Source organism: Lepidochelys olivacea, assembly GCF_965140295.1.
Source record: "Lepidochelys olivacea isolate rLepOli2 genome assembly, chromosome: 9".
NCBI lineage: Eukaryota > Metazoa > Chordata > Testudines > Cheloniidae > Lepidochelys > Lepidochelys olivacea.
Window position 1 is genome coordinate 59020260 of NC_140419.1, and position 25517 is coordinate 59045776.

Sequence of the window (25517 nt, forward strand, 5' to 3'; positions counted from 1 at the left end):
CCCCCAGGAGTAATCTTTCGATGTATAAACAGGGGGATTGTGATTAGGAGAAGAGAAGTGATTTTACCTCTGTATTAGGCACCACTGCTGGAATATTGTGTCCTGTTCTGGTGTCCTCAATCCAAGAAGGATGGTGATAAATTGGACTGAGTTCAGAGAAGAGCCACGAGAATGGCTAAAGGATTGGAAAATATGCTCAATATATTTAACAAAGAGAAGGCTAAGACCTGACTTGCTCATGGTTTATAAGTATTTACATGGAGAACAAAAAATAGATAATAGATTCTTCAGTCTAGCAGACGAAAGTATAACAAGATCCAATGGCTGGAAGTTCAAGCGAGACAAATTCAGAATGGAACTAGGCATACATTTTTAACAGTCAGGGAGATTAACCACTGGAACAAATTGCCAAGGGTCATGGTGGATTCTCCATCACTGGCCATTTCTAAATCAAGATTGGAAGTTTTTCTAAAAGATGTGCTTTTGTTCAAACAGGAACAGAAAGTTCTCTGGCCTGTGCTATCCAGGAGATCTGACTTGATGGTCATAGTGCTCCCTTCTGGCCTTGGAATATATGAAAGAATGCTAGGGTTGCCAGGTGCCCAGTTTTCAACCAGAAAGTCTGGTCAAAAAGGGGACCTGACAGTGTCCAGTCAGGTGAACTGACTGTACACAGAAAGTCCGGTTACTGCGGGTGGGGGAGGAGCTGGGTCATCACCCAACCCAGCCCCTACTAAGCTGGGGCCACCTCCTACCTGCGTCGGGCAGCTGCAGCTCCCAGCCCCAGCTCCATAAAAGAGTCCCTCCCAACCCAGGCAGCGGGGAGGTGGGGGAGAGAGGGGAAAAGCAGCAAGCGACAGGGAGGGAAGGGGGAATAGGAGCGAATGCGGGGCAGGGCCTTGAGGGGAAGAGGAGGGGCAGGGGTGGTGCCTAAGGGAGTAGAGGTGGGGCAAGAGAGGTTCCAGAACTCCTGTTAAGAGTGTTCGGCTTTAAAATATTACCAAGTTGGCAACCCTAAATAATGCATGAAAATGAGTGACAGCTCAGAACAAACAAGCACACGTCCCTCACCAATAACTGGTGGAGGCCCTCAAGAGCCAGAGATGCAGGCAAGTATTCCCATGAGATTTCACCCAAGTACCTTTGTATAATAGCCGCATTCAAGAAAGCGTCTGCAGCTTGCCCAGAATGCGCTCCTGAGAAATCAAGTCTCTGTAGCTCTCCTGTCACATTTCTGAGCTTGTCAACTCTACCCACCTTGTGCCTCCTGCCTTCCCCAGGCACTGCTAAGCATCTGCTACATCCAGAGAACAAATTAATCGGATGTGAGAATCAAACCACCAGGAGATGCTGAGTCAGTGTGTAGGTTGCAAGCGGAAGAGCCAGATTATCTGAACCACCCAGAAAATTGCAGGGTGTGGGGAAGCAGGAAGAGAAATCTCGCTGTGATATTTGAAATCTAATTGGATCCACCATAGGTTCTGGTAAGGGGTTGGAGAGACAGTACTAACCTCACAGAGACCTCCATAAGCTGGGAGCTAGGTGGCACAGTGCCAAGCACAGCTGGGGATGAGGAAGAAGAAAGAAGGTTTAGTCTTTGTGGAATGCCAGTTTGGTGCCCTGTTTGGTGAGAGGGCTCGGTTCAGAGGGGCAGTCCCAGGCAGACACCCAGAGGGCACAGGACAAATGAAACCACCTACAAGGCCCTGAAAGGAGACACAGGCACCTGCAGTCGGAGCGAGTAAGGGCTGAGGCGGAGGGAGAAACCTGCAGTCCCCAGAGGGGAAGGAAAGGCGTGTGGAGGTGATAGAGGGGAAGAATGAATCCATGGGCCATCCCTAGTTTCGGCAAGAAGAGCCATGAAAGAAGAATCCAGGAGAGCCCCTGGGGAAGGCAGGGAGCAATGAGTGCGACGAGGTGGCAATGTGTGTTTGATGCTCTAGGAAAGAGGAGAAAGGAGACCCCGGGTCTTGTAATCCAAACACCACAGCTGTGATTTGGCCCATGAGACCAAGGCAATGAAACTGAGTGAGCCGGTATCACTGTCCAAGCTGTGCGTGAGTTAAACCCAACCCCAACAGAGGTGCTGAAAAAGACTTCAGCTCCAGCAGTCTCAGGCAGGCAAGAAACAGGTATTTGCACAACGCTTTTCCCCTCCCCCTACAGGGGATGTTAAGGAGAGCCCTGCCACCATTTCTCAAGGACAGGAGACAGCATGGGGGAGAAGGTGAGAGAGAGACTGGAGAGAGGTAGATTATTAGTAGCACAGCCATGTTTTTTTAAATGTCTGATTGTTACTCTGACAGTATCCCAGTGAGTAATGAGAGAGGCAGATGAGCCACCGGATGACAGTAGCAGCAAAATCATTAAAAACCAAGCAAGCAAATATCTGGAGGAGGAGAACATATTTAGCTCAGCTCGAACCAGATGGAAGCCTCCTGAGAGTATTAGAGAATTTGGCTACAAACTCTGCAAGCCGTTATCACTCCCATCCTGTTGCTCCTGGAAAACTGGCAAGAAAGCAGAGCTAGGAAACCAGAAAGCCTTGGTTCCAGGGATGGATAAGCAGACATGTTTGCCGGGACAGTACAGAAAAGGCAGAAGAGTTTTCTAAATCAGAGCCCAGCCCCTCATATCAAACTAATCTAATGTCATTCTCGGACAAGGTAACTGCTGTGCAGAAATAGATAAGGCAAATACAGCGTAGATTCTATGCCCAGGATTTGGGAAAGGCATTTAATCCCATGCCCCTCGATGAAGCAAGGTGGGTTAGGACAATACTGAGATGCTACAGAACAGACAGCAGTGGAGCCAGGGGCCAGTTCTGACTGGAAGCTGTGTCCACGGAATGCCCTCAGGGTTCATTATCAGCTCCAACCCTGTCCAAAGATTTCCTAGCAACCTGGACGAAGGGGTGGAAACTACATTGATCAGACCGTCAGATGAGAGAGAACTAGAGTTGGGGATTGGTCCTGATTTGAGCAGGGGGTTGGACTAGATGACCTCCTGAGGTCCCTTCCAACCCTGATATTCTATGATTCTAGAGGGAATGTGGTGAATATTTCAGAAGTCACTGTCTGCACAGACTCAACCTGGGTTGAGTGATAGGAATAAAAATGAGCACAAGTCCAGGATGCTACACAGAGAAGAAAAGCCACAAAAAAAAGGGGCGGAGGGAGCAATCAGGGCCAGCCTGAGAGAAAGAAAAAGACCTCAGGTAACGGCTGATAAACAATCACTAGGCAGTGTCCAATGCAGGGATATCATTCCAAAGACAAGTGCATTCTTAGGATGCTTAAAAGCGGAAATGAGATGAAACACAGGAGTGATGCAGAGCCCAGTTCTCCTCCCACACCAGTGTAAATCAGGAGTAACTCCATGACAGCAACATTTACACAGCACTGGCTGGATCCGGGGTTGGAGTCAGCGCTGTTAGGTGCTTCTCAGCTAGCCCCAGCAGCGTGTGCAGAACCGGAACATTCACTCGGAGAGGGTTCTGTCTGCAGCGAGGGACCCGAGTCTAAAACAATGCACTGCTGTCTGCCTGAGTCTGCAGACAGACTGAATCACCAGAGAAGCCGCAGCAGCCATAAATCAGCATCTCCCTATTGACTTCAGTGCACAGCAGGAGATGTGGCTAGCGTTGTGCCAAGAGCAGAGCAGCAGGTGTACTGATCCAGAAGCCCAGTGATGGGAATTCCATTGAAACTCTTACATCGCTGATCAATCTAGCACAAACACCCAGTTACTCTGGGATAGTGGCGCCGTGTGAGCAGCGCCCTGTCACGTCCCACCCCTAGGCTGACCCCAATAGATAATGGCTGAAACAAAGCCTATAGCTGGGAGGCGGGGGAGGATTGTGCATGGGGGTTGTCCTCTACAGGCAGCTACCAGGGAATTGGAGCAGGCCTGGAGAAAAGCAGCTGGGACGGTAAAAGGATCAAGGGTTGGAGGGAACAGAGGACAGAGTCAATGCTCACAGCCAAGTGAAGGCTCTGGAGGGCAGATTCTTGGAAGTGAGTGCATGAAGGGTGCTACAGAGGGGAGCGGGAGTGGCTTGTCTCAGCTACAAGGAGACTGGGCAACTTGGATTTAAACAGCTGCTGAACCTTCTGGGCTGATTTGGGGATGGCAGCAAGGCCCAGACAGGGATAATGTCTCCTCAGTCCAAGACCTAGGGAGTGTCATTAAAATGATGCCAGTGACTTAGGTGCCTGAGTCCCAGAAGTGCTGGAGGCCCCTAAATCCCATTGGCGTTCGATGAGGCTGAGCCTCGATGGCTCCCTTCTGAAAACAGCCTTTGGCTCCTTTTGAAAACTTCGCCCCAGATGGTCAGCTCTCAGATCGAGGGGCTGGCAGTAGGCCCTAGCGCAGGGTTTTCCACCTTTCCCAGCCTGGCACCCCAGTTACAGCAGAAACCCCTTGGTAGGGCAAACTTCCCATCCAGCCACCTAGAAACTGCTGCTCTAACCTCCCTCCCACCTCATCCTAGGATCCTCTCCATGCTCACTAACGTTGCTGCAAGAGCCTTCTCCTCTGCAGCCACTGCCTGGAACGCTCTCCCCTATTCTCCTCTCCATCTCAATTCAAACCCAGTGCTAGCCTCTCTTCCCCACTACCACCATGGCCCCTTTCCTTTCCCACTGCTGCTCTTGGCCTGCATTGTGTGCCAGGCGCAACACTCAGTCAAAGTTATTTCTGTTCATGCGAGGGACTAATCTTGGATTCCAACTTAGACAACACATGGATCTGTGAAATTTGTAACACTGGGTTGCTCTCAAATTGGGTTTGTCAGCCATACACAGATTCATCAAGCAACTGACTAGATCTCTTACAGGTACATCTGGATCCAGCAGATCGACAGTTGCCCATCTTTACCCGTCTATGGTGCCTTCCATCCGAGGATCTCAAAGCACTAGTAATACTGTGCCCCTGTTATTACACTCACAAAGCGTTCTCTCGCCCTGACAGGGGCTTTCAAATCATGAGTCTTAGTCACACCACCACTGCGCCCGCCATGCTCTGCCATGCTGTATGCACAATGAGGGAACTCCCTCCCAAAGCTGCAGCACAAAGATTAGAGGGTGCTTCTCCCAGAGCAGCCAGAAGAGGAGAGGATCTGGTGCCTAGATCCTGCAGAGGACAGATCCCACGCAGTAGCCATGAACCCAGGAAGGCAGCCTGGAGTTTCCCACCTTGCCTTGCCTCTGTGACCACAAGGGGAGACCCTCCCAGTAGCTACTTGGAGCAGCTGGTCCCCTGGTAGGGCAGAGGAGGAAATCAGGACTCCATCTGCCAGATAAAAAGGGACATAGATGTCATGCTGCCCAAGGACCAGAGCAGGGCTGTAACCAGGGCAGGGTGAGCAGGGCAGCCGCCCAGGGTGCAGAGTCATGGGGGCAGAAAAATGGGGCAGTGTGGGGCGCATGCAGGATCACGTGCTCCCCTGATTTCTCCCTTCCATTTAGTACAGAGATTTTCAAACTGTGGGGCACTGCCATGAGATGCTCCCCGAAGTACTCGCTCACGCTGGAGCTGGGCTCCATGGGCAGCGGCCAGCTCCATGGGGTATCGTCAGCTGGCGCCAGGCTCCTTCAGGGGAGAGCCAAGAGCATGTCAGGGGTGCAGCCTGGAGCTGTGCCACCCGCTCTGCCTGGGGAGCGCCTGGCCATGTAGAGGTGGCCTGGCTTGGGGAGCAAGGCAGGGAGGGCTGCCGGGCAGCCAGCATAGTGTGGAGAGCCAGGGGCCCAAGGGGCTCCCACCAACTTCCGATCCACCGGCTCCTGGCAGGAGGTGCCCCCAGTTTGAAAAACTCTGTGCTAAATGAAAGGCAGAAATCTGGATGGGACATGATCCCACAGGCCCTGCCCCAGCATCGCCTCTAGGGGGGCCAGTATGCTTGCTCACCCTGGGCGCTAAAATACCTAGTTACAGCTCTGGACTGGACTCTGGCAGGCTGTGCTATAGATAACACAGCAGGGGATGCAGGTAAGGGATGGGGCTGGGGAGGATGGAGAGGTGGTTCCCACACGCAGCGAGCTGCCTGCATTGATCTTTTCCACTTCTTAGCCATTCAAAGGCATTTTCCCTGCTCAGGAAGTGACCTGGCTCCACCTGCAGGGAAGCAGGAGCTGCAAGTGCCTGACTAAGTGGATTGAGAGGTCAGCCACAGTACAACTCCCCATGGGGCCTCCAGGGCTCCTACATGGCAGCCAATACATCCTGGAGAGTGCCAGCCCCTTCCCTGTGTCTCCTGAAGCAGCAGGGCAGTGTGGGGTGGATTTCTGCCAGCAATGTCAGAGCTTCAACAAGCTGCAACAGGGCCCAGTCTGTAGTCCTCTGGATCAGCTGTACTGGACCCCCCGGAAAGACGAACAAGCTCAGTGGGCCTGATCTATGGGTCTCTCCACGAATGCCCCCATGGCTGGGCTAGCGCAGGAGAGCTGGAATCCCCGAGAGCCACAAGGTCTCAGAGACTCAGTTCCCGCCATTCAGGACACTCTAATCCAGCTCAAAGGAAGTGCGTTCCTTTGTCCTCCTGCCGGCTCTGCCCCAGACTGACTAGCAGCCAGCAGTCCTTGGCTCTGGTACTCACCGTCCGAGTCGATGCTGTTCAGGGCAGTTGGCGGGATTATGGAGACCTTGTACTGCCCCAGGGGGCACTTCTTCCCAAAGAGCTCTTTGCAGGCGCTGTGAACCTAGGGCGGACAAAGCAGCAGGAGACGGCATGAGCTTACTGGCTGAAAGGGCAGCAGCTTAGTCTAGAGGTGAGAGCAGGAGGCTGGGAGCCAGAAGACATAGGTCTCTTCCCAGCTCTGCTCCTGCCCTGTTGTGTGATCTTGGGCAAATGACAACCCTTCTCTGTTTCCCCACTGGTAGCAGTGGGGACAATAATGTTCATCTACTGCACAGAAAGGTGTGAGGCTCCATCAGTTAGTGTCTGTGGAAAGCATGAGAAAATGGGCTGGAGTCAGCCTCTAGAGCCCAACACCCCCATTCCTGGGGGGTTGGAATCTGGATCCAGGTGCAGCTCGTGTGGCTGGAGATCTTTCCAGGTCCATTACTGTTCTGGGTGGAAGCAGTGGCTTTCCAGCTCCATTGCCTGTTTCCCTGAGCAATGTGGGCAGGTTTTTTTGCAGTGGATAATGCCCTTCGGCAGCCACGGGGATGGCTTTGTAACACACCTTTAACCGTGGTGGGTGTGGGTGCTACAGCGGTGCTGACATGTAGCTGTGTTTGAGAAGGGCTTCAAACACACTGTGACCACAGAGCCCCACCGCAGGAAGAGCTACGTGTCTGCATCCACAGTCGTGGTTATGGCATGGAAGGTGTACAATATCCATATCTGATCCAGAGAAATAATAGAGGAGGCCAAGGTGCTCAGAAACCACGGCGATGGGCATGGTCTGAGAGAACAGAATAAAGAAGGGGGTTGGAGGGAGAGGGTCTTACAATGGCCTTGCACCAGAGGCACCTCCAGTCCTGCAGCCGCCGTACACTGCCACAGGTCCTGTCGCACACGGCACACCGAGCGCTCACGGGCAGATTTCCCTCCAGCCACTGATGGGGCATGGCTACCTGAAGAGAGGAGGGCAGAGGAACAGGTCAATTACCTGGCTTACAGCCTGGTTACAGACACATTCTGTTCTCAGCTCTACCACTGGCCTGCTGCAGGATCTTGGTCAAGTCATGCCAAAGCTCCATGCCTCAGTTTCCCCACTGGGGATGATCATACTGGCCTCCATTGGAAAGTGCTTTGAGATCTGCAGATTAAAGTGCTGCATAAAAGCTGGGTGCTAGTGCATGCAAATGCCCCCTTGGTATCCAGCAGGGCCCGTGAAACCAGTTGTGTTGGGCATGGCAGGAGGCGGGCTAGTTGTCCACTTCAGCTTGGCTTTCATTGTCCGCCCATCTTCCAGCAGCCTCTGTTTCTGAGAGTAATTCCAGCGACTAAGATGCCAAAGCACCTAACCACACCAGCAAATCAGCTGTCTATGTAATGTTTCAGAGTAACAGCTGTGTTAGTCTGTATCCTCAAAAAGAAAAGGAGTACTTGTGGCACCTTAGAGACTAACCAATTTATTTGAGCATAAGCTTTCATGAGCTACACCTCACTTCATCGACCCAGCCGGCTATGCTGCCTCGATTCGGGAGGGGGAAGGGGGGGGACAGATGGGAACAGGGTTTTCAAAGCTCCGCAGACTCCCATCCCTCTGCCCAGCAAGCCTCTGAAAAAGACTTCACACCACCCACTCTGAAGAGCATCAGCACCCCCCCGTGGCCAGTCACAGAGGAATGCCAGCTCCAGCATAGTGGAGAGGGCTGGGACCTCTCTAGATCCCCCCCCCCCCCCGCTCCCTGTTCTACAGCGAGTTATAATCATCGTCAGCAGCATCTGAGTCAGCCCCTCCTCTGGGCGTCGCAGTGCACCATCTCCAGTCCGTACCCGCCTCACCCCTGGCAGCCGCACAGGCTGCGGAGTCAGTGGTGCTTGAGTCACTGAGCAGTTTGGATCTGGCAGCGTTTTCCATCCACTCTGCTCACGGTTAAACAGCAGGGAGAGCTGGGCTGAGGATGACAACACCCTGCAGCCATGTCATGCACTTGGACCATCTCCCAGGCCCTGGCCACTGGCTTGTTGAGAGATGTCCAGCCTGGCTCACGATGCACAGGCTCCTCTCCAAGAGCCTTCAGCACAGCATGCTGATACTTTTAAACTGCTGCTCACCTGTACTGGCTGTCACCTTGGGGCATCAAGGCCAGGACTCCGGAGAGTTGCCCATTCAATGTAATGACTCGGAGATAGAGTCTTTCCACTGAATAGCTCCCTGCCACTGACTAAGGGAAAGCAGTATCCAGGGTCTCTCCAAGGACCTCCACTGCCACAGCAGAAAGTCACTGATGCCTCTTCTACCCTAGGTCAGCATGGGAGCATGGCCTCATCCCAAACAGCCTCCCCATTCACCTCCAGGGCCTGACTCAGCCAAGGTCTCAACATGGGCCTGGAAGAAGGGGCGCCCTCACAGCAGGGGCAGCTCGGAGGGTTCACGCCTCTAGCACAGAGATGAGAGAGAGGATCCCTGGGCCACATCCTTGCTCAGGCAAAGCAGGCAGTGGGGATGTTGCTTGGAGACAGGCTATGGGATTTGGCAATAGAATTGGCGATGGAGGGGCACCAGAGCATCTCATCTACCCACTGGTGGGGCCCATGCAGGACTGTCCCGGGGTGGTTCTAAGTGCAGTTGTTCTAACTCCTCCAGAGGAATTCGCTCCCAATCCTGGATCAGATTGGGCTCTCATGTATGTGGTGGTAAGTCTGGACAAAGTGCACTAACTCCATTGTGCTACTCCTGATTCACATCCATATAACAGAGCAGGCCCACTTAGCCTACAGCTTCCTTTACACAGGTATGTCCAGAGCTAAAGCCATTGGCACCCTTGCTTAGGAAGGGTTGGCTGGCTCGGTGGCTGGCCCCAGGGTGTGTCAGGGCAGTGCCCTTCTTGGCAAGGGAGGGGGAGGGAAGGAAGTGCTTACCCCCTCTTCATCCTCGATGATGTCACTTCCTATGGAGGCCAGCGTGGTCCACTTACAGTTGTTGGTGGCTCTCACAGCACAGCGCTTGTGGGCTTTGAACTTGCAAACTAGTAGCAAGAGAGATGGAAAAGCCTGCAGGAATGGGAAGGTGGCAGGGACGGCTTCCCCACACCACACAGTCCTCCCTGCTCCAGAATGCCCCAGATGGACACCAACGCTTGGTCCATGGGCCTGACCCTGCTCCCACGGAGAACAAACACCCCTTGGCTGCAGCAGTGCTGAATGAAGCCCATAGCAACCAACACATGTGCACAGGTGTCTGCCCCCTAGCATGGGCACCAGCATCCATCCCATCACAGTTCTTTGGACCAGAGCTCCTTGCACCATGTCCTCCCATTGGCTGCATTCTGCAGAGGTCATGCACCTGGTACTAGCACATCAGAGACAGGACACTGGGCTAGAGGGACCTCGGTCTGTTCCTTACATTTTCCTCACCCATGTCCCTTCTAACCCCAATCTTTCTCCCCAAGTCCCTACCTTCTGCCTTCCATTTCCCCTCCTCTCTCTCCTATTTAGCATACTGGCTTGGCTTAAGCAATTCCTGTGCCCACCAGATGAGCAGCCAGAAGATGCATCTTGTGGCCAGCTCAGCTAGGCTTTGGCAAGCATTCCCTACTAATCCCACCCAGGGTCAGCCCCACTATCTGTTCATGGCTGCAGAGCCGGGGGCCGATGAGCCGGTACCTTCACAGGAGAGGCCATGGGAGGTGACCCCTGACAGGGCCTCGCGGCACACGTTGCAGAAAGTGGGTCGGGCATGGGAGCAGGCGTACCAGTTATGCATCCCAGAGAAATGTTCCATGTTGAACTGCGTGGCCTGGAATAACAAAGAGAATTGAGGTGTGTTTAGTGTGAGTTAGAAAGACAGCGGGAGCAGGCAACAAACCCCAGAGAGCAACTGGGGACTTTCTCAAATGTAACAAGGCTCCAGGACTCCTGGCTCTCAATGGCCCATGCATCTCCTTGTGCCCTGTGCCCGCCCTGCCAGCCTCCAAAATGGTAGAGAGGAACCAACATGGGAGCAAAGAAGATGGCATAAGGCCAGATTTGCCCAGCTGGGGAATATCCCACCTGGATGGCTCCAGGGATATGGAGTCTTCCACCTCTAGGTCACTGCATCAAATGCCAGCCAGTCTGCTGGAAGGCCTGACCATGTTTACCATCAGACGACTACTTGGAGGCCTACATGAAATGAGTCAGGGTTCCTTGGCTCAATTCGAGTGGGTAGGTGCCCCAGCTCTGGAGACCACTCCCCACAATGTACACTCTCCTTGCCAATATCAGCAGACACATCATGCACCAGCCATGAAGAGGGGGGAGGGATAGCTCAGTGGTTTGAGCTTTGGCCTGCTAAACCCAGGGTTGTGAGTTCAATCCTTGAGGGGGTCATCTGGGGCAAAAAATTGGGGATGGGTCCTGCTTTGAGCAGGGGGTGATTCTGTGGGGGTGCTTCACTGCCACTCCATTCACTAGCACAGTCATGCAGCTGTTATGAAAGCCTCAATCGCTTGTGCATTCAGATGGGACCGTGTCCTAGTCAGCATGAACTTGCCAAACAGCAGCGCCCAGCAGAATTCCCGATTATTCTTTTGAACTGACACTTAAGGCATGTTTCAGCCAATGTCTCTTCTTCATGATGAGGCAGCAATGAGAGTAGCTGGAAGATCACACCACAGCTCCCCTTTTAAAACAATTCTCCACTAGTCTCTACAGGCCAGGCTCTGCCTGTTCCAGATGGATATAACTGAGCTCTGGGCAGGTACCTCAGGGATGAGTTTAGTCCTTGGTCTTTAGCCCTCTTATACCCCCCTTTATAACTAAGATTTCTCTTGCCTCCCCCTACATCTTTTCTCCTCCCCCTGGTCCCTTTCCCCTCTGCCCCAAGGCGCTTGGCTTCCTCCAATTCGAAATGGGATTGAAGGGTTCTGTTCTGTACATTTGTACTGACACTTTCTCCAGCACCTGACTAGCAAAGGGGAGAGAGACCCGCACGCTCCTTAACCCACCGCAGCTCCCATGGGTCCTAGGTGCTGCCTGAGGTGGGACCCACCCTCTGGTGTGCCCAAGATTGCTCACTACATTGTTACTGATTGGCTGCGCTCTCACTGTCCAGAGAGGAGATCGCTGTGACCCAACCAAATCCACAGCAGCTTCTCTGGAACAGCAGTGTTTGCACAGAGCTCTGTGTGGTCAGGGAGGGCCTGGTATGTTCGGTGGCTAAAGCACGGGACTTGGGACTCCTGGCCTCTAGTCTCAGCTCTGGGAGGCAGCATGGTCAGCTCTGCTGGCTGGTGTGTTCCATATGGGAGCCAAATCTCCATCCATTCCTATGCCTGCCCCCCACCCACCCCACCCCAGTCTTCACCCACCTCTGCAGTGGGAGGAGCAAGTACCGGATGCCTGCAGCTGGGGAGTGAATGTGGGGCATTACTGCCCCTCGCCCCAGGGCATCGCCATAAAGCCTAAGCACAGCCTAGCCAATGTGCACAGGCTGAACGGCACTCAGTGAATGAGGCAGGGCTAGCAGTGAGTGTCGTGGGACCTCGGCAGGCAGGCTGGACAGCAGGCAGCACATAAGGCAGGGGGGGTCAGGGAATAAGGCAGGGACTAGTGCATACCTCCCTCATTCTGCACCACTTGGGCAGGCACAAGGTGGGGTCTGCCAATGGCTTGGTGAGGCTGAAGAGCACTATTCCCAGCAGCCTCACTCTCTGGGCACTTTCCATCTGGCTCAACATGTGAGGCCAGGAGTCTTGTGGAAACCCACTTGTGAGCATGTTGCTAAAGACTGCAGCGCAATGCGTACACACAAGGGGGAAGCAGTCAAGTTACACAAGCAAACTTAACATTGGCATTTCCTGACCCCTGGCAGCCTTAGCATTCTCTCCAAGTAGTTCCTCGTCTGGCAGCACTGGCTGCTCAGCTGGCTCTGTCCTATATGCTGCACTCATTAGCCCAGATCCTCAAAGGTCAATGCGAGTTAGGCACCTGAATACTTTTGAGGAGTTGGGCCATTATCACCAGTGGGTACTGAAGCTATAATAAGAATATAACTTTTTAAGAGAGAATTCAATGGCATTTGGGAGCCTAATTGCCTCTGGCTCCTCTGAAGCTCCCAGTCTTCTCGTCCCAATTTGAAAACCCCAAGTCACAGGGATAATGAATGAGTAGCTGGCAGAAGTCGGGGGAGCAACTGGCGAGGGTTCATGCCATGGCTGTGCTAATGGCAACAAGGCAGGGTGGAAGGACATGCACATGTGTGATTGTTTAAGCCCCGAGCAAACCAAATACAATACTGTGAGGCTGGTGGGTGAGAGTTACATTCAAGGACCCTGAAAACCGAAACCTGCCACACGAGCAGTTCTGCTGGGACGTTTATGCCTGGAAAACTGGTTCCTTAGAGGTGCCACCACTATGCACTTATGGCTGTGTTCAAGTCAGATCTCATGTTCGCTAGCCCTGTTAGCCCAGCACTCACTCTACACGCAGTTCTGCTAGGATAACAAATCCTGTGCTAACGTTCCCCTTCCACCCAGCATCTGCTCCCTCACTGACCAATCCCACCGAGCCATTTCATAGCCTCTGTCCCAGCAAATGTCAGGAGCTTCCTGTAATGAAATGAATGAGCTCTACTGAACACGCTAAACAGTTACACCGGATCAGATGTCAGCTCAGTGGGTTTATCCTCATAAATTAGTAAAACACCAGAAAGTCTCCAAAGAAAAGGGGGACAAATTGGTTTGGCCAGTCATTAATTAATACCTAAGGAGCCAGTTCCTCAACTGGCGTAAACAGACAGCTCCACTGATTTTAACAGAGCTGCACCAATTGACACCAGGTGAGGGTCTGGTCAACTGTGACGTCAAAGAGAGAAAATCTGCTCCTGCACTGCCTGTTCAGGGAAAGCGACCATTCCGAAGACACACAATACAACTGACAGCATTTCACCATCAGAGAGGATTTAAGCTCTTTGGGACAGAGACTGTCTTTTTGTCCTCTGTTTGTATCGCGCCTAGTGCTTTGGGGTCCTGATCCATGACTGGGGCTCCTGGGTGCTACTGTATTACACCTAGTAAATAATAATAGTAAAAGGCAGAGTTCACATCCAACTGTTCTCTCTCTCACACACACACACACACACAGTGTTCACAAGGTCACAGCTAGCTACCCCATTGATGCACAGCATGACTAGCACTGTAAACCCTGTATCTCATGACACTCTTCCTACGAATAGGGAGAATGCCATCCCTTAGATGAATATTGCTATGATCTCTCTGTTTCCCTGTGTCCAGGACAGTTTTACTAACACTCCCTGTCATGGGCCTACCACCTGGGGACTCCCAACCAGCGTGTGTGCCTCTCTTACCTCATTGATTTCCCACTTCTGCACGGATTTCAAGGCACTGATCCAGTCTTCCATCTCCTTCCGGTTCTCGGCACACAGGATGAGTTTTCGGAATGGTGTGATCACCTACAGAAGAAAATTGCCCTGCTAAGCCAGCTGCAAAGAGAACGGAGGCTGCTGGGCAGCCCACAGCTAGTGCAGAGGAGGAAATCCAGACTGATCATAGATTGCGCTGTTGGAATGGTTACAACATGCAGAGGCGAGCGTGCTGCCCCCACTCACACCATGCAGGGCTACCGAAGGCACTCGGGAGATCAGAGTTTCTCTACTCATTCCAGACGGCAAGAAGCACGATGCCCACACTCTATTCCAGGGGGGCACTCAAGCCAAGCTCCACATTCTCCCCCGCCCCCAATTCCTAGGGAATCAGAAGGTAGCAGCCCCCCACAAGAGGCTGGTCCAGCCCTCCTCAGCTAACACAGTCCCAGTCCCAGCCTGGAGTTTTGTGCCCAACTGGAGACAATTACATGTATGTTACTGGCCAGCTAAAGGGGGCTCTGGGGCCCAATCCTATTCCCACTGAAGTCAGCAACAAAGCTCTCATTGACTTCAGTGGGTACAGGACTGGGTCCTTGGTGTGCACACTAGAGCAGAAGCAATGGGTAAATTCCCTTCCCATGCAACTCTGTTGACTCCTGCGGAGTTACAGCAAGGGTGAGCATGGCCAGTGGTCCGAAGCGGGCCTGCAACAGCCTCCGCTGGAGCTGTGTGTACTGGGGACTGGTCCAGGAGCTGCTAAAGGGAAAAGGGTGGGAGGGCAGGCCTTGAAGCCCAGCAAAGGCCTCTGTGGAGACCAGAGTGAGTGCACTTGTCATGGGAAGCTCAGGGCTACTCCAGCAGCAGTCCCTGTATATGAAATTCACCCTTGTGCAGAGGGGCAGCCCACAGCTTTAGCACCACACACATCGTACCAAAGTCCATAGGGCTGGATTTCCCCCAAAACACAGCACTAATGGAGCACTAGCTGTCTGGAGGCTCACAACTACTTTGGTTCCTGCCTCTCCTAGGAGGAGGCACTGTTGAACATCCGCTATAGAAAAGTACAGTAACTCCTCACTTAACATTGTAGTTATGTTCCTGAAAAATGCAACTTTAAGAGAAACAATGTTAAGTAATCCAATTTCCCCACAAGAATTAATGTAAATAGGGGGGTTAGGTTCCAGGGAAATTTTTTTTCACCAGAAAAAAGGCTATTTTATATATATATATATATATATATATATATATATATACACATACACACACACACAGAGTATAAGTTTTAAACAAACAATTTAATACTGTACACAGCAATGATGATTGTGAAGCTTGGTTGAGGTGATGAAGTCAGAGGGTGGAAGAGGGTGGGATAGTTCCCTGGGAATGCCTTACTGCTAAATGATGAACTAGAACAGCTGAGCCCTCAAGGGTTAACACTTTGTTGTTAATGTAGCCTCACACTCTACAAGGCAGCACAAATGGAGGGAGGGGAGACAGCATGGCAGACAGAGACAGAGACACACACCCTGTGTGTGTGAGAGAGAGATGCGCATTTCCCCTTTAAGTAGGTTGACTCCACTCTAAGTACATTGCCTTTTTAAGTAGATCAGCAAGTTGAGACAGCAGCTGCTGCCAGCAAGCTCCCTCTGTCCTGAGCCCTGTTGTGTCCTTCCCTCCCCCCCACTCTATGGAAATGGGGTAAGTGAGGGGCAGGAGCAGGGGGACACTGTGACATTAGACCCCTGCTTCCTCCTCGGCCCCGCCACACACACAGCCAGCAGGAGGCTCCCGGGAGCAGCTCCAAGGCAGAGGGGCAGGAGCAGCACACGGCAGTTGGGGGAGGGACAGCTGAACTGCCGGCAATTGATAACCTGCTGGGCGGCTGCCGCACAGGGAACTTAGGGGAGCAGGGAGCTGATGTGGGGCTGCCGGTCCACCCTGGTTCCAAGCCCCCACTAGCTTGCTCCAACGGACTGCTCTTCCTGCAAGCAGTGGACAAAGCAGGCAGCTGCCAAACCATATTATAAGGGAGCATTGCACAACTTTAAACGAGCATGTTCCCTAATTGATCAGCAACATAACAAAACAACATTAACCGGGATGACTTTAAGTGAGGAGTTCCTGTAATTAATTTATTGTATCAGGAATTAAATGACCACATGCTGCAGGATAACTTTGCCCATCCTCCACTACCTGGAGATGATCCCTCCTCTGGGACCCCCATGCTCGGGAGTACCCAGAGCATACCCCTTAAGTACAGTCTGACACTTGGTTTTGTGGGGGCGAGGGGGAAAGGCCTGTTGTGAAGGGCAGCAGCCCTTCTCGGCTCCCTCCCCCATCCTTGACACACAAGGATAACCACAGGCAGATTGTGATGCAAAGCCCACTGAAGCCAAGGCGAGTATTTCCACTGACTTCAATGGGTGCTGGACCAGGACTGCTGCAGTGCAATGTGTGAAGTACTGTCCCTTACCGTGAAGCTGTTGTTAATGTTCTTGGTGCTGGTCTCTGCCACGCTGGCGTCGGACAGGTCCACTTCATCGAAAATCAATGACTGGGGAGGCATGAGGGAAAGGGTGATATAGCAGAGACACCAGCAATGAGACAGCCTCAGCCTTCAGCCCAGTAACTGAACCCATGGAGCCTAGCTCTGCCCAGGCAGTGGAGGGAGATCCTGAGACCCATAGGCTAGGGAGACTTGCTTCACCTTAGCACCTTGGGCACTGATGGAGGGAGAAGGGCTCGCCTGATGATCCATGGGACCCCCAAAGCAGCCAGAAGAGCAGGCTCAGGCTGCAAGGCTGTCCCTGCCTTTGCTCCCACTGCCAGAGGGGGAGATCTGGCTGGGTGGCAATCTGTCCTGCTGCCAAAAAGGGGGTAGGGTTGGATCATGAGGGACTAGTGTTCACAGGCTGCAGGATGCTCCAAGGGGCCACTTGTTCTGCTTCTGCTCAAGCTGCAGGAGGGCCAGACCCAGGCCTGGTGAAAGTGGGATCACACTGGCCTACACCTGGCCTGCATTTGGGCTGTGGAGTCTATGTAAGGGAAAGTTCTACCCGGGCAGGCCAGTACGGTGGACCACATTTCTAAGAGTGGCCGGCCAGTGGCAGTGCCTTGAAACCTAGCCACCCTGATGGGGGCATCTGGGTATCTACAGAACTGGGCACCCAAAACAACTGGCCATTGTGGACCATATAGCCTGCTTGGGCTCAGCCAGCACAACTCCACAAAGCGAGCCACTCTGTGTCAGAGCACAGCTCAGGGAATATTAATTAACTATTAGGTTACGGTGACCTGGTGGACACAATTTCCTTGACCTTCCATGTAAGGGTGAGGACCCACATGAGACTCTGTGAAGGAACATAAGTAGCCCATGGGAACGGCTTACAATGGATTCAAACCTGGTCAAAGCAATTGGAACCAGGGAGTCCAGTGAATGGATATTCCTCAAGATGGCAGAGGCTCCTGGAGTGACCTACAGGGGATGGGACAGGGACAGATTCCCTAAGCTTTTATTCGCCATCTGGAGAAGCAGGTTGGCATGAGGGGATGCCATCCATCAATGACAATAAACTGGTCTCATCAGTAAGATCCAGATGATGATAAAGCTCACCCTTCCTTGGGGCTGTTGGTCTCTAGATCACAGAGTAAGGGGCAGCAGAATAAGGATGACAGACTTCACAAAAGCAGACTAAAACTCAGAGAAGTGATAGGTGAGGTCCCATGGGAAGAAAATTTAAGGGGAAAGGGAGTTCAGGAGAGCTGGCAGTTTCTCAGAGAGACATTATTAAAAGTGCAACAGCAAACTATCCTGGTGCAAAGGAAAGATAGGAAGAATAATAAGAGGCCAATACGGTCAGAGGCCATCAGGAGCTCTTTAGTGACACGAACATAAAAAAGGAATCCTACAAAAAGTGTAAGCATGGACAAATTGCTAAAGATGAGTACAAGAGAATAGGGCAAGCTTGTAGGGACAAAATCAGAAAGGCTAAGGCACAAAATGAGTTACACCTAGCAAGGGACATAAAAGGCAATAAGAAGAGGTTCTTTAAATATATCAGGAGCAAGAGAAAGACAGAGAAAAGTGCAGGTCCTCTATTTAGCAATGAAGGGGACCTAATAACTCAAGAAAGCTGAGGTGTTTAATGCCTATTTTGCTTCAGTCATCACTAAAAAGGTTGATTGTGACCAGAGACTTAACACAATTAATATTAGCAAGGAAGAAGAAACACAAGCCAAAATATGTTACAGAAAATTTAGCTAAGTTGGATGTATTCAAATAAGCAGGGCCTGATTAAATTCATCCTAGGGTGCTTAAGGAATTAGCTGAGGCAATTTCAGAACCATTAGCAATTATCTTTGAAAACTCCTGGAGGACAGGTGAGGTCTCAAAGGACTGGAGAAGAGCAAATATAGAACCTGTCTTTAAAAAGAGGAACAAAGAGGACCCAGGGAATTATAGACCAGTCAGCCTAACTTTGATAGCAGGAAAGATACTAGAACAAATGATTAAACAATCAGTTTGTAAGCACCAGGAGGATAATAGGGTTATAAGGAATAGCCACCATGGATTTGTCAAGAACAAATCATGCCAAACCAACCTAATTTTCTTTCTTGTTTTCAGTAAGGCTTTTGACACAGTCCCACAATATTCTCATTAGCAAACGAGGGAAATGTGATTTAGCTGAAATTACAAAAAGGTGGGAGCAAGATTGGTTGAGAGACCATACTCAAATGGCAGTTATCAGCGGTTCGCTGTCACACTGGGAGGGTGTATCTAGTTGGGTTCCATAAGGGTCTGTACTGGGTCTGGTACTATTCAATATTTTCACTAATATGTTGGATAACAGAGCAGAGGGTATGCTTATAAGATTTGCAGATGACACCAAGATGGGAGGGGTTGCAAGCACCTTGGAGAACAGGATTAGAATTCAGAACTACCTTGGCAAATGGGAGAATTGGTCTGAAATCATCAGGATGAAACTGAATAAAGACAAGTGCAAAGTACTACACATATGAAAGAATAAAAATAAAATGCACAACTACAAATGGGGAACACTATCTAGGTGGCAATACTGGTGAAAAGAATCTGGGGATTAGAATGGATCACAAATTGAATATGAGTCAACAATGTGGTGCAGTTGCAGAAAAAGGCTAATATCATTCTGGGGTGCATTATTGTTGTCTGAAGGACACGGGAGGGAACTGTCCCACTCCTGTGTGGGGGAGGGATAGCTCAGTGGTTTGAGCACTGGCCTGCTAAACCCAGGGTTGTGAGTTCAATCCTTGAGGGGGCCATTTAGGGATCTGGGGCAAAAATTGGGGATTGGTCCTGCTTTGAGCAGGGGGTTGGACTAGATGACCTCCTCAGGTCCCTTCCAACCCTGATATTCTATGATTCACTCTACTCGGCGCTGGAGAACTGCATCCAGTTCTGGGTGCCACACTTTAAGAAAGATGTGGACAAATCGGGGAGGGGAGCAACAAAAAATGATAAGTTTTCAAAACCTGCCCTCTGAGGAAAGCCTGGGCATGTTCAGTCTTGAGAACAGAAGACTGAAGTGGGGACTGATCCCAGTGTTCAGATACATTCAGGGCTGTTCTAAAGAGGATGGTGATCCATTATTCTTCACATTCACTGAAGGTAGGACAAGAAGTAATCAATTTAATCTCCAGCAAGGGAGATTTAGATTAGATATTAGGAAAAGATTTCTAACTCCAAAGACATTTAAGATCTGGAACAGGCATCCAAGGGAAGTTGTGGTCCCCGTCATTGGAGGTTTTTAAGACCAGGTTGGACAAACACCTGTCAGGGCTGGTCTAGATTACAGGGTGCTGCCTCAGCACCTGATGCTCTCTCGAGGTCCCTCCCAGCACTATGATTTACAACAGGCCAATCTGGGCGTCAATAACATTCCCTAGCAGAGAGAAAGGGCCAAGTCAGTCACCATCCAGACTCGCAGAGGACATGCTGGGAGGCCTCTTGCTGAAGATATTTAGGGTGGGCTTCTCAAATACCCAGATCCTCAAAGGTATTGAAGTGCCTAAGTCCTATGGAAATCCATGAGGAACTGGGCCTTCCCATCAGCCTAACTCTGCTCTCATTGACTCAACTGGGATCAAAGTTAGGGCTTGTGAAACTCCCCCTCCTTACAAGCAAGACTGAGCAAAGTCCTGGAGGACACACTACAGGGAATGCTCCTTCCCCTCTCTGAATCCTCTGTCTTTCGGAGCCATCTTCTCTGTCCAGGGGAGACCCCTCCTGGGCACTAGAGAGGTCAGGAAATCACTGCTTGCTTGGTGCGCTGCACGCTCCTCTCCAATGGGTTGGTGAGTGATTGCCTGTTCCTGAGATGGGACCCAGCATTCCTGGCAGGGGCTGGCTGCCTTGCGGGGCTCTGCCAATGGGGACTGCATTCTGGCAATGTGTAGTAATAACCCAGAGTGCTGGGGTCTGAAGACAGAGTGAACCAATTAACAAGCCAGCTGTCCATTTCAGGAGCTGGCTCACTCAGGTGCGTATACCTGTGTGCGCGCGCATGCCGGGGGAGGGAAATACCTGAGGTCAGTGGTTTATTAGCTCAGACAGGGTTGCCCTGATTGGGTAGTCAGGGTAGCACTAGCTCCCAAGGGTGGGGGAGAAGAGATCCCCCAGATTAGGCTGCTGCTCATCCCAGATAAATGGGGTAGACCCAGATCCAATGCCGTGTGGACAAAGGGAGGGCAAAGGGGAAGGCCAAGCCCCAGCAGCCTGTGGGCGGATGAGAGACCGAATGCGTGACAGGCCCCTCTGTGCCCCATCCCCATCCGTTGGGGGCAAATCTGCTGCCGCACTGGCTAGACAGCTTTAGCTCAAGCTGTAGCAGCTCATGCTTAGAGCTCCTCAAGTCTTCTGCTGAATCCCCGGGGCATGAGCCATGGCAGCCATCACACTGGCGATGCCCTGGGGCTTAAGGGAGCCTCCTCCCAAAGCTTCCCCAATGCCCAGGGGCTGCTGGGTTTATCCTACCTTGGAGTCCTTGGCATAATACAGTGTCCGGCCCCGCAGCTTAAAGTATCGCCTCTTCCACCTCTGGAAGGAGCTCGTCTGCTTCAGTAACAGCCCCTCCTTCACGCTCTTCTGCAAAGAGTCACAGGAACCCAATGAGCCTTCGCACCCCAACCCACAGCTGGCCAAAGGAACCCAAGGCCTTAAGCCCTTGCATGCCAGGGCCTGGGCCATGTACAGACTGTTCCAAGGCAGAGCCTGGCACGAGCCAGCAAACCCATGAGATGCAGCCATGAAAGCACAGGGTATAGCAGGGAGAAGGGGTAACATACTAAAGAGGGCAGTGATCTGTCAGTTCATGCCCACATACGGAGCATGGCGTAACTCAGTGTAGCACAATCAAGGTCACTGGGTTTACACCCATTTCCACCAGCTGAGGATCTGGCCCATTTAATGACCTGGGATCTTAAAGAGACAGCACATTTCAGACACTTTCAAACCCAACCTGAGCCAAGTGCATGGGCTCAGGAGGGGGGCACCTTCCTGAGACAGAGAATGTATCTGTGTGGCCCCTTGGTTTTGGCATGGAGGAGGCCAGTGCAGGGAGTATGGGTCTGGCAAAGTGGAGGACCACACAGGAAGATTTTTCAACCCTCCATCTTTGATGCAAACCACTTTCAGTAACAGAAAATGCACTTTGGATACAGCAGGGAGAGGCCGGGTGGGAGGGCAGGTGGTCCCACATACAGAGGATGCTTGAATTATGTGTGTTTTTAAATGCATTGGGACATTAAGGATTCAGTTAGTTAACTGTGCCATTCATGCCAGGATAAACAACCATGCAGACAAAAGCAGAGACACCCCAGGCACTCTGTGGCTGAGACCCACTTTGCAGACCCACTTGTCAATCACTGATTTACAGATTCCAAGGCCAGAAGGGCCCATTGTGATCATCCAGTTGGACCCCCCCTGTACCACACAGGCCAGAGAACTGCCCCACAATGATTCCTGGAGCAGAGCTTTTAGACCAATTTCCAGTCAGGATTGAAAACTTGTCAGCCAGAGCGAATCCCCCATGACCCTCAGTAAATTGTTCCAATCTCAGCGTTAAAGATCACCCTCCCCTGAGAATAAGACCAATGTTAAGGTTTTCCATTTCCCCAGGGAGGGACTCATTTCTTTCACACACTCCCTGAGCTTTCAGTCTGTCTGTTAGATTTGCATGACTAAACCCATTGAGCCCAGTTCCCATCTTCCTCCCTCCAGGGTAAAGCAGGAATAAAGCCGGGAAGACAATGGGATGACACGGGTGTCAAAAAAGAGACAATCAGGACCCTCTTTTTTCTGCTCCATGCTTGGCCTGGCAGCATGCAAAGCCCAGAGGCAAACTGGGCCAACATGCTACATACTCTGTTAGCCCGCTTTGCTGGTATGGTCCTGGGTCTGGTCCTGAGTCAGGAAAGCCCATGCTAAGCCCACACTTAAATGCTTTTCTGGAAATGAATGGACTCAAGCATGTGCTTAAGGGCTTTCCTGAATCAGGACCTCTGTACTTACACAAGGCTAACGGAGTCCAACACACATCTGGATTGGAATGGGTAGAATCCAAGCCCCATAATGACACGAGACTAGTGTGGAGCAGTGCAGACTGTGATACAGATAGGGTTGCCAGGAGTCCAGTTTTCGACCGGAATGCCCGGTTGAAAAGGGACCTTGGGGGCTCCGGTCAGCACTGCCAACTGAACCGTTAAAAGTCCAGTTGGCGGCGCAGTGGGGGCCCATGGCTGCCTGCCTGCCCTAGCGTCGCACGGCTCCTGGAAGCAGCTGACAGGTCCTTGCAACTCCAAGGCACATGGGCAGCCATGGGAGCACACTGCCCCCGCCCCGAGTGCCGGCTCTGCAGCTCCCATTGGCTGGGAACCACAACCAATGGGAGCTGCGGGGGTGGAGCCTGCGGGCACTAGGGCAGCACTGTGCAGCCCTCCTGGCTGCCCATGTGCCTAGGGGCTGCAGGGACCTGGCAGTTGCTTCCTGGGAGCCTCGTAAGTGCTGCCGGGACCCTGCACCCCTCCCACCCCAGCCCCATGCCCTGATCCTGAGCCCCCTCCTACACGCCTACCCCCTGCTCTGGCCTGGAGTCCCCTCCCACACCCAAACTCCCTCCCGGACCTCACACCCTGCACCCCAATCCCCTGCCCCAGCCCTGAGCCCCTCCCACACCACTAACCCCTCATCCTCGCCCCACACCCAAGCCCACATCCCCAGCCAGAGTCCTCATTCCCCCTCCTTCACCCCAAGCTCCTGCCCCAGCCTGGTGAGAGTGGGAGAGAGCAAGAGACAGAGGGAGGGGGGTGGAGCGAGCGGGGGCAGGGCCTTGGCGAAGGGGTGGGATGGTGTGGGGGGAAGAGGTGTTCGGTTTTGTGCTATTAGAAAGTTGGCAACCCTACATACAGAACAGACCCCACAGAGCCCCTTAGAGAGGCAGGATGGCCCAGTGCTTAGGGCACTAGCCTGGGACCCAGGAGACTTGGATTAAATTCCCTGCTCTGCCACAGCCTCCATGTGTGACCTGTGACCGTGCACAGGTCTCTCTGGGCCTAGTTCCAGCTGTGCAGTGGGGAGAGTGGCCCTGCTCTGCCTCACACAATGGAGATGGAGAGGCACTGGTAAGGGGGGCCAGATAATACCAGAGCTAGAGACCCACTATGGGAGAATACTAGGCTTGCTGCCATTTTCTGCAGCCCAAAGAAAACCACCTTTTTCCCTCTGAAAGCACAAAGGCTTTGTGAAATGAAGGCACCTACTTGCTGCAAGTCACTTCATAAGCCCATTTACTCCTCAGAGACAAAAAGGCAACCAATGTCCACAATGCAGAGGGGGCTGGTCTGACAGTAAAACACAAGAATCAAGCCTCCAATCTATTAACTAGTCAGACCTACCCACTTTGTATCTGCCCTAGATACCAAAATCTTCCATTGTTGTTTGTAGTGCTGTTGGAGCTGTGCTGGTCCCAGGCTATCAGAGAGGGAGGGGGAGAGTAATAGCTTTTATTGTACCAACCTAGAAGAGAAGGAAGGAACTCAGAATTACATCACACCTGCCTCTTCTTGTATGGAGCTCAGCCCATGACTTCTGTATTTGAATCAATCATGTTGGCTCAGTAATGGAAAAGTTCCATTCCTTCGGTGAATCATTTATTTTATTTGCTGTTGCATAGTTCCAGTTCTTTGTTGTTAACTACATCAAATCAGATTTCCACTGAGACTGCAGCTGTACTAGCAGCCTGTGATCAGCCAAGCCCCCTGCAAACTCCTGAAATTGCTTTTGTAAAAGTTTAGAATTTCTGTACAGTCCCTTGTTGTGCGAAATGTCTGTTGTGTTTCAAACAAAGGCCTCCTGCTCAGCGCAAACAGCAGCATCCTTATGGCACTTGGATGAAAATGCAGAGACTCAATCCACTGAGTGTCTTTGGGAAGCCAGGCTATCAATCCTATGGTATCAGTCAATCAACCAGGAGGCTGATGGCAGGGTGGAAAACATTTTGAACTTCCCCCATGTGCTATGTAAGGTGCTACTTCTTTCTTCAAGAAGGTTTCAACAGTGTGCTCACTGCACAGAAAGCAAATGCTGGAGTTGATTGCTTCTGTGAAGGTCTCTCATCTCTTTCATTTTATTTTCTCTGAGCAAAATGGCAGAGATCCTCTCATACTATACTCTGCATTTTGGGGTGCTCTCTTCAGTAACCTAGACACAATGTAGAGCAGGTTTATTTGCAGCTGTACAATCAGCGTTTAGCAGCAATGCATTTTCCCCTGAATGGATACTATCATCGGGTCATTTCTCATGTCTGATCAGTCATCTTGCATGAACATGCTGATCCTCTTAGTGCTTCCTTCAGTTTTTCCCCTTTTTTTCTTCATTTGCAGCATCTGAGTCTGGAAGTTTAAATCTGTCTGGTCTGGAGGAGTTTATTTAGAGCAAAGTGCTTCAAACACTTCATTACATTGCTCATTTTGTGTGACACTGAAGGGGGAATTAATGCAAAAGAAGGTCACAACTTTAGTCTCAGGTTTTTGTCTTGATCTTTTTAGTGGTACAATCACCACTCAACAAGGGCTCAGTGGTGCACCATGCCATGTCGGGGAGCAAGAGGAACACAAGGAGACGTTGATTCCCTTGTATAAGCTATCCACGGCACTGGACCCTGCTTCTGCTGGGCTGCTGCCATTCTCCCTTCTGTGCAGATGGATTTAGAAGTGGGTGGAGCATGGTGGCCAAGCAAAGATTGCTGCCTGCCACCATGGAGCAATGACTAGGCAATAACGCTCTGGGTATGCTCTGGAGACCCCTTCCTCTGGCTGCATGGCACAGTTACTGCCCTTCTCAAGTGATCTGGGCCCTGGTTTGGGTATCAAAGCCTGTGGGCTGGCCTGCGTACAGACTTACACAGTTTCACTAAAGGGAGATTGAACTGATTTAGCTAAATTGCATCCGATGAAGTGAACTGTAGCTCACGAAAGCTTATGCTCAAATAAATTGGTTAGTCGCTA

General features: G+C 51.6%; 1 protein-coding gene across 1 annotated transcript in view; it reads right to left on the minus strand.

Annotated features, from left to right (window-relative positions):
• DGKK (diacylglycerol kinase kappa) overlaps nucleotides 1-25517 on the minus strand; it is a 152684-nt gene that overhangs the window by 42452 nt on the left and 84715 nt on the right. Inside the window, exons 3-9 of the mRNA XM_084638210.1 lie at nucleotides 20989-21099; nucleotides 16453-16533; nucleotides 13962-14066; nucleotides 10280-10412; nucleotides 9536-9642; nucleotides 7453-7578; nucleotides 6596-6698 (exon numbers count right to left, since the gene is read on the minus strand). Of these exons, the coding sequence (XP_084494336.1) occupies nucleotides 6596-6698; nucleotides 7453-7578; nucleotides 9536-9642; nucleotides 10280-10412; nucleotides 13962-14066; nucleotides 16453-16533; nucleotides 20989-21099 (766 nt within the window). The remainder of the gene's footprint in view (nucleotides 1-6595; nucleotides 6699-7452; nucleotides 7579-9535; nucleotides 9643-10279; nucleotides 10413-13961; nucleotides 14067-16452; nucleotides 16534-20988; nucleotides 21100-25517) is intronic.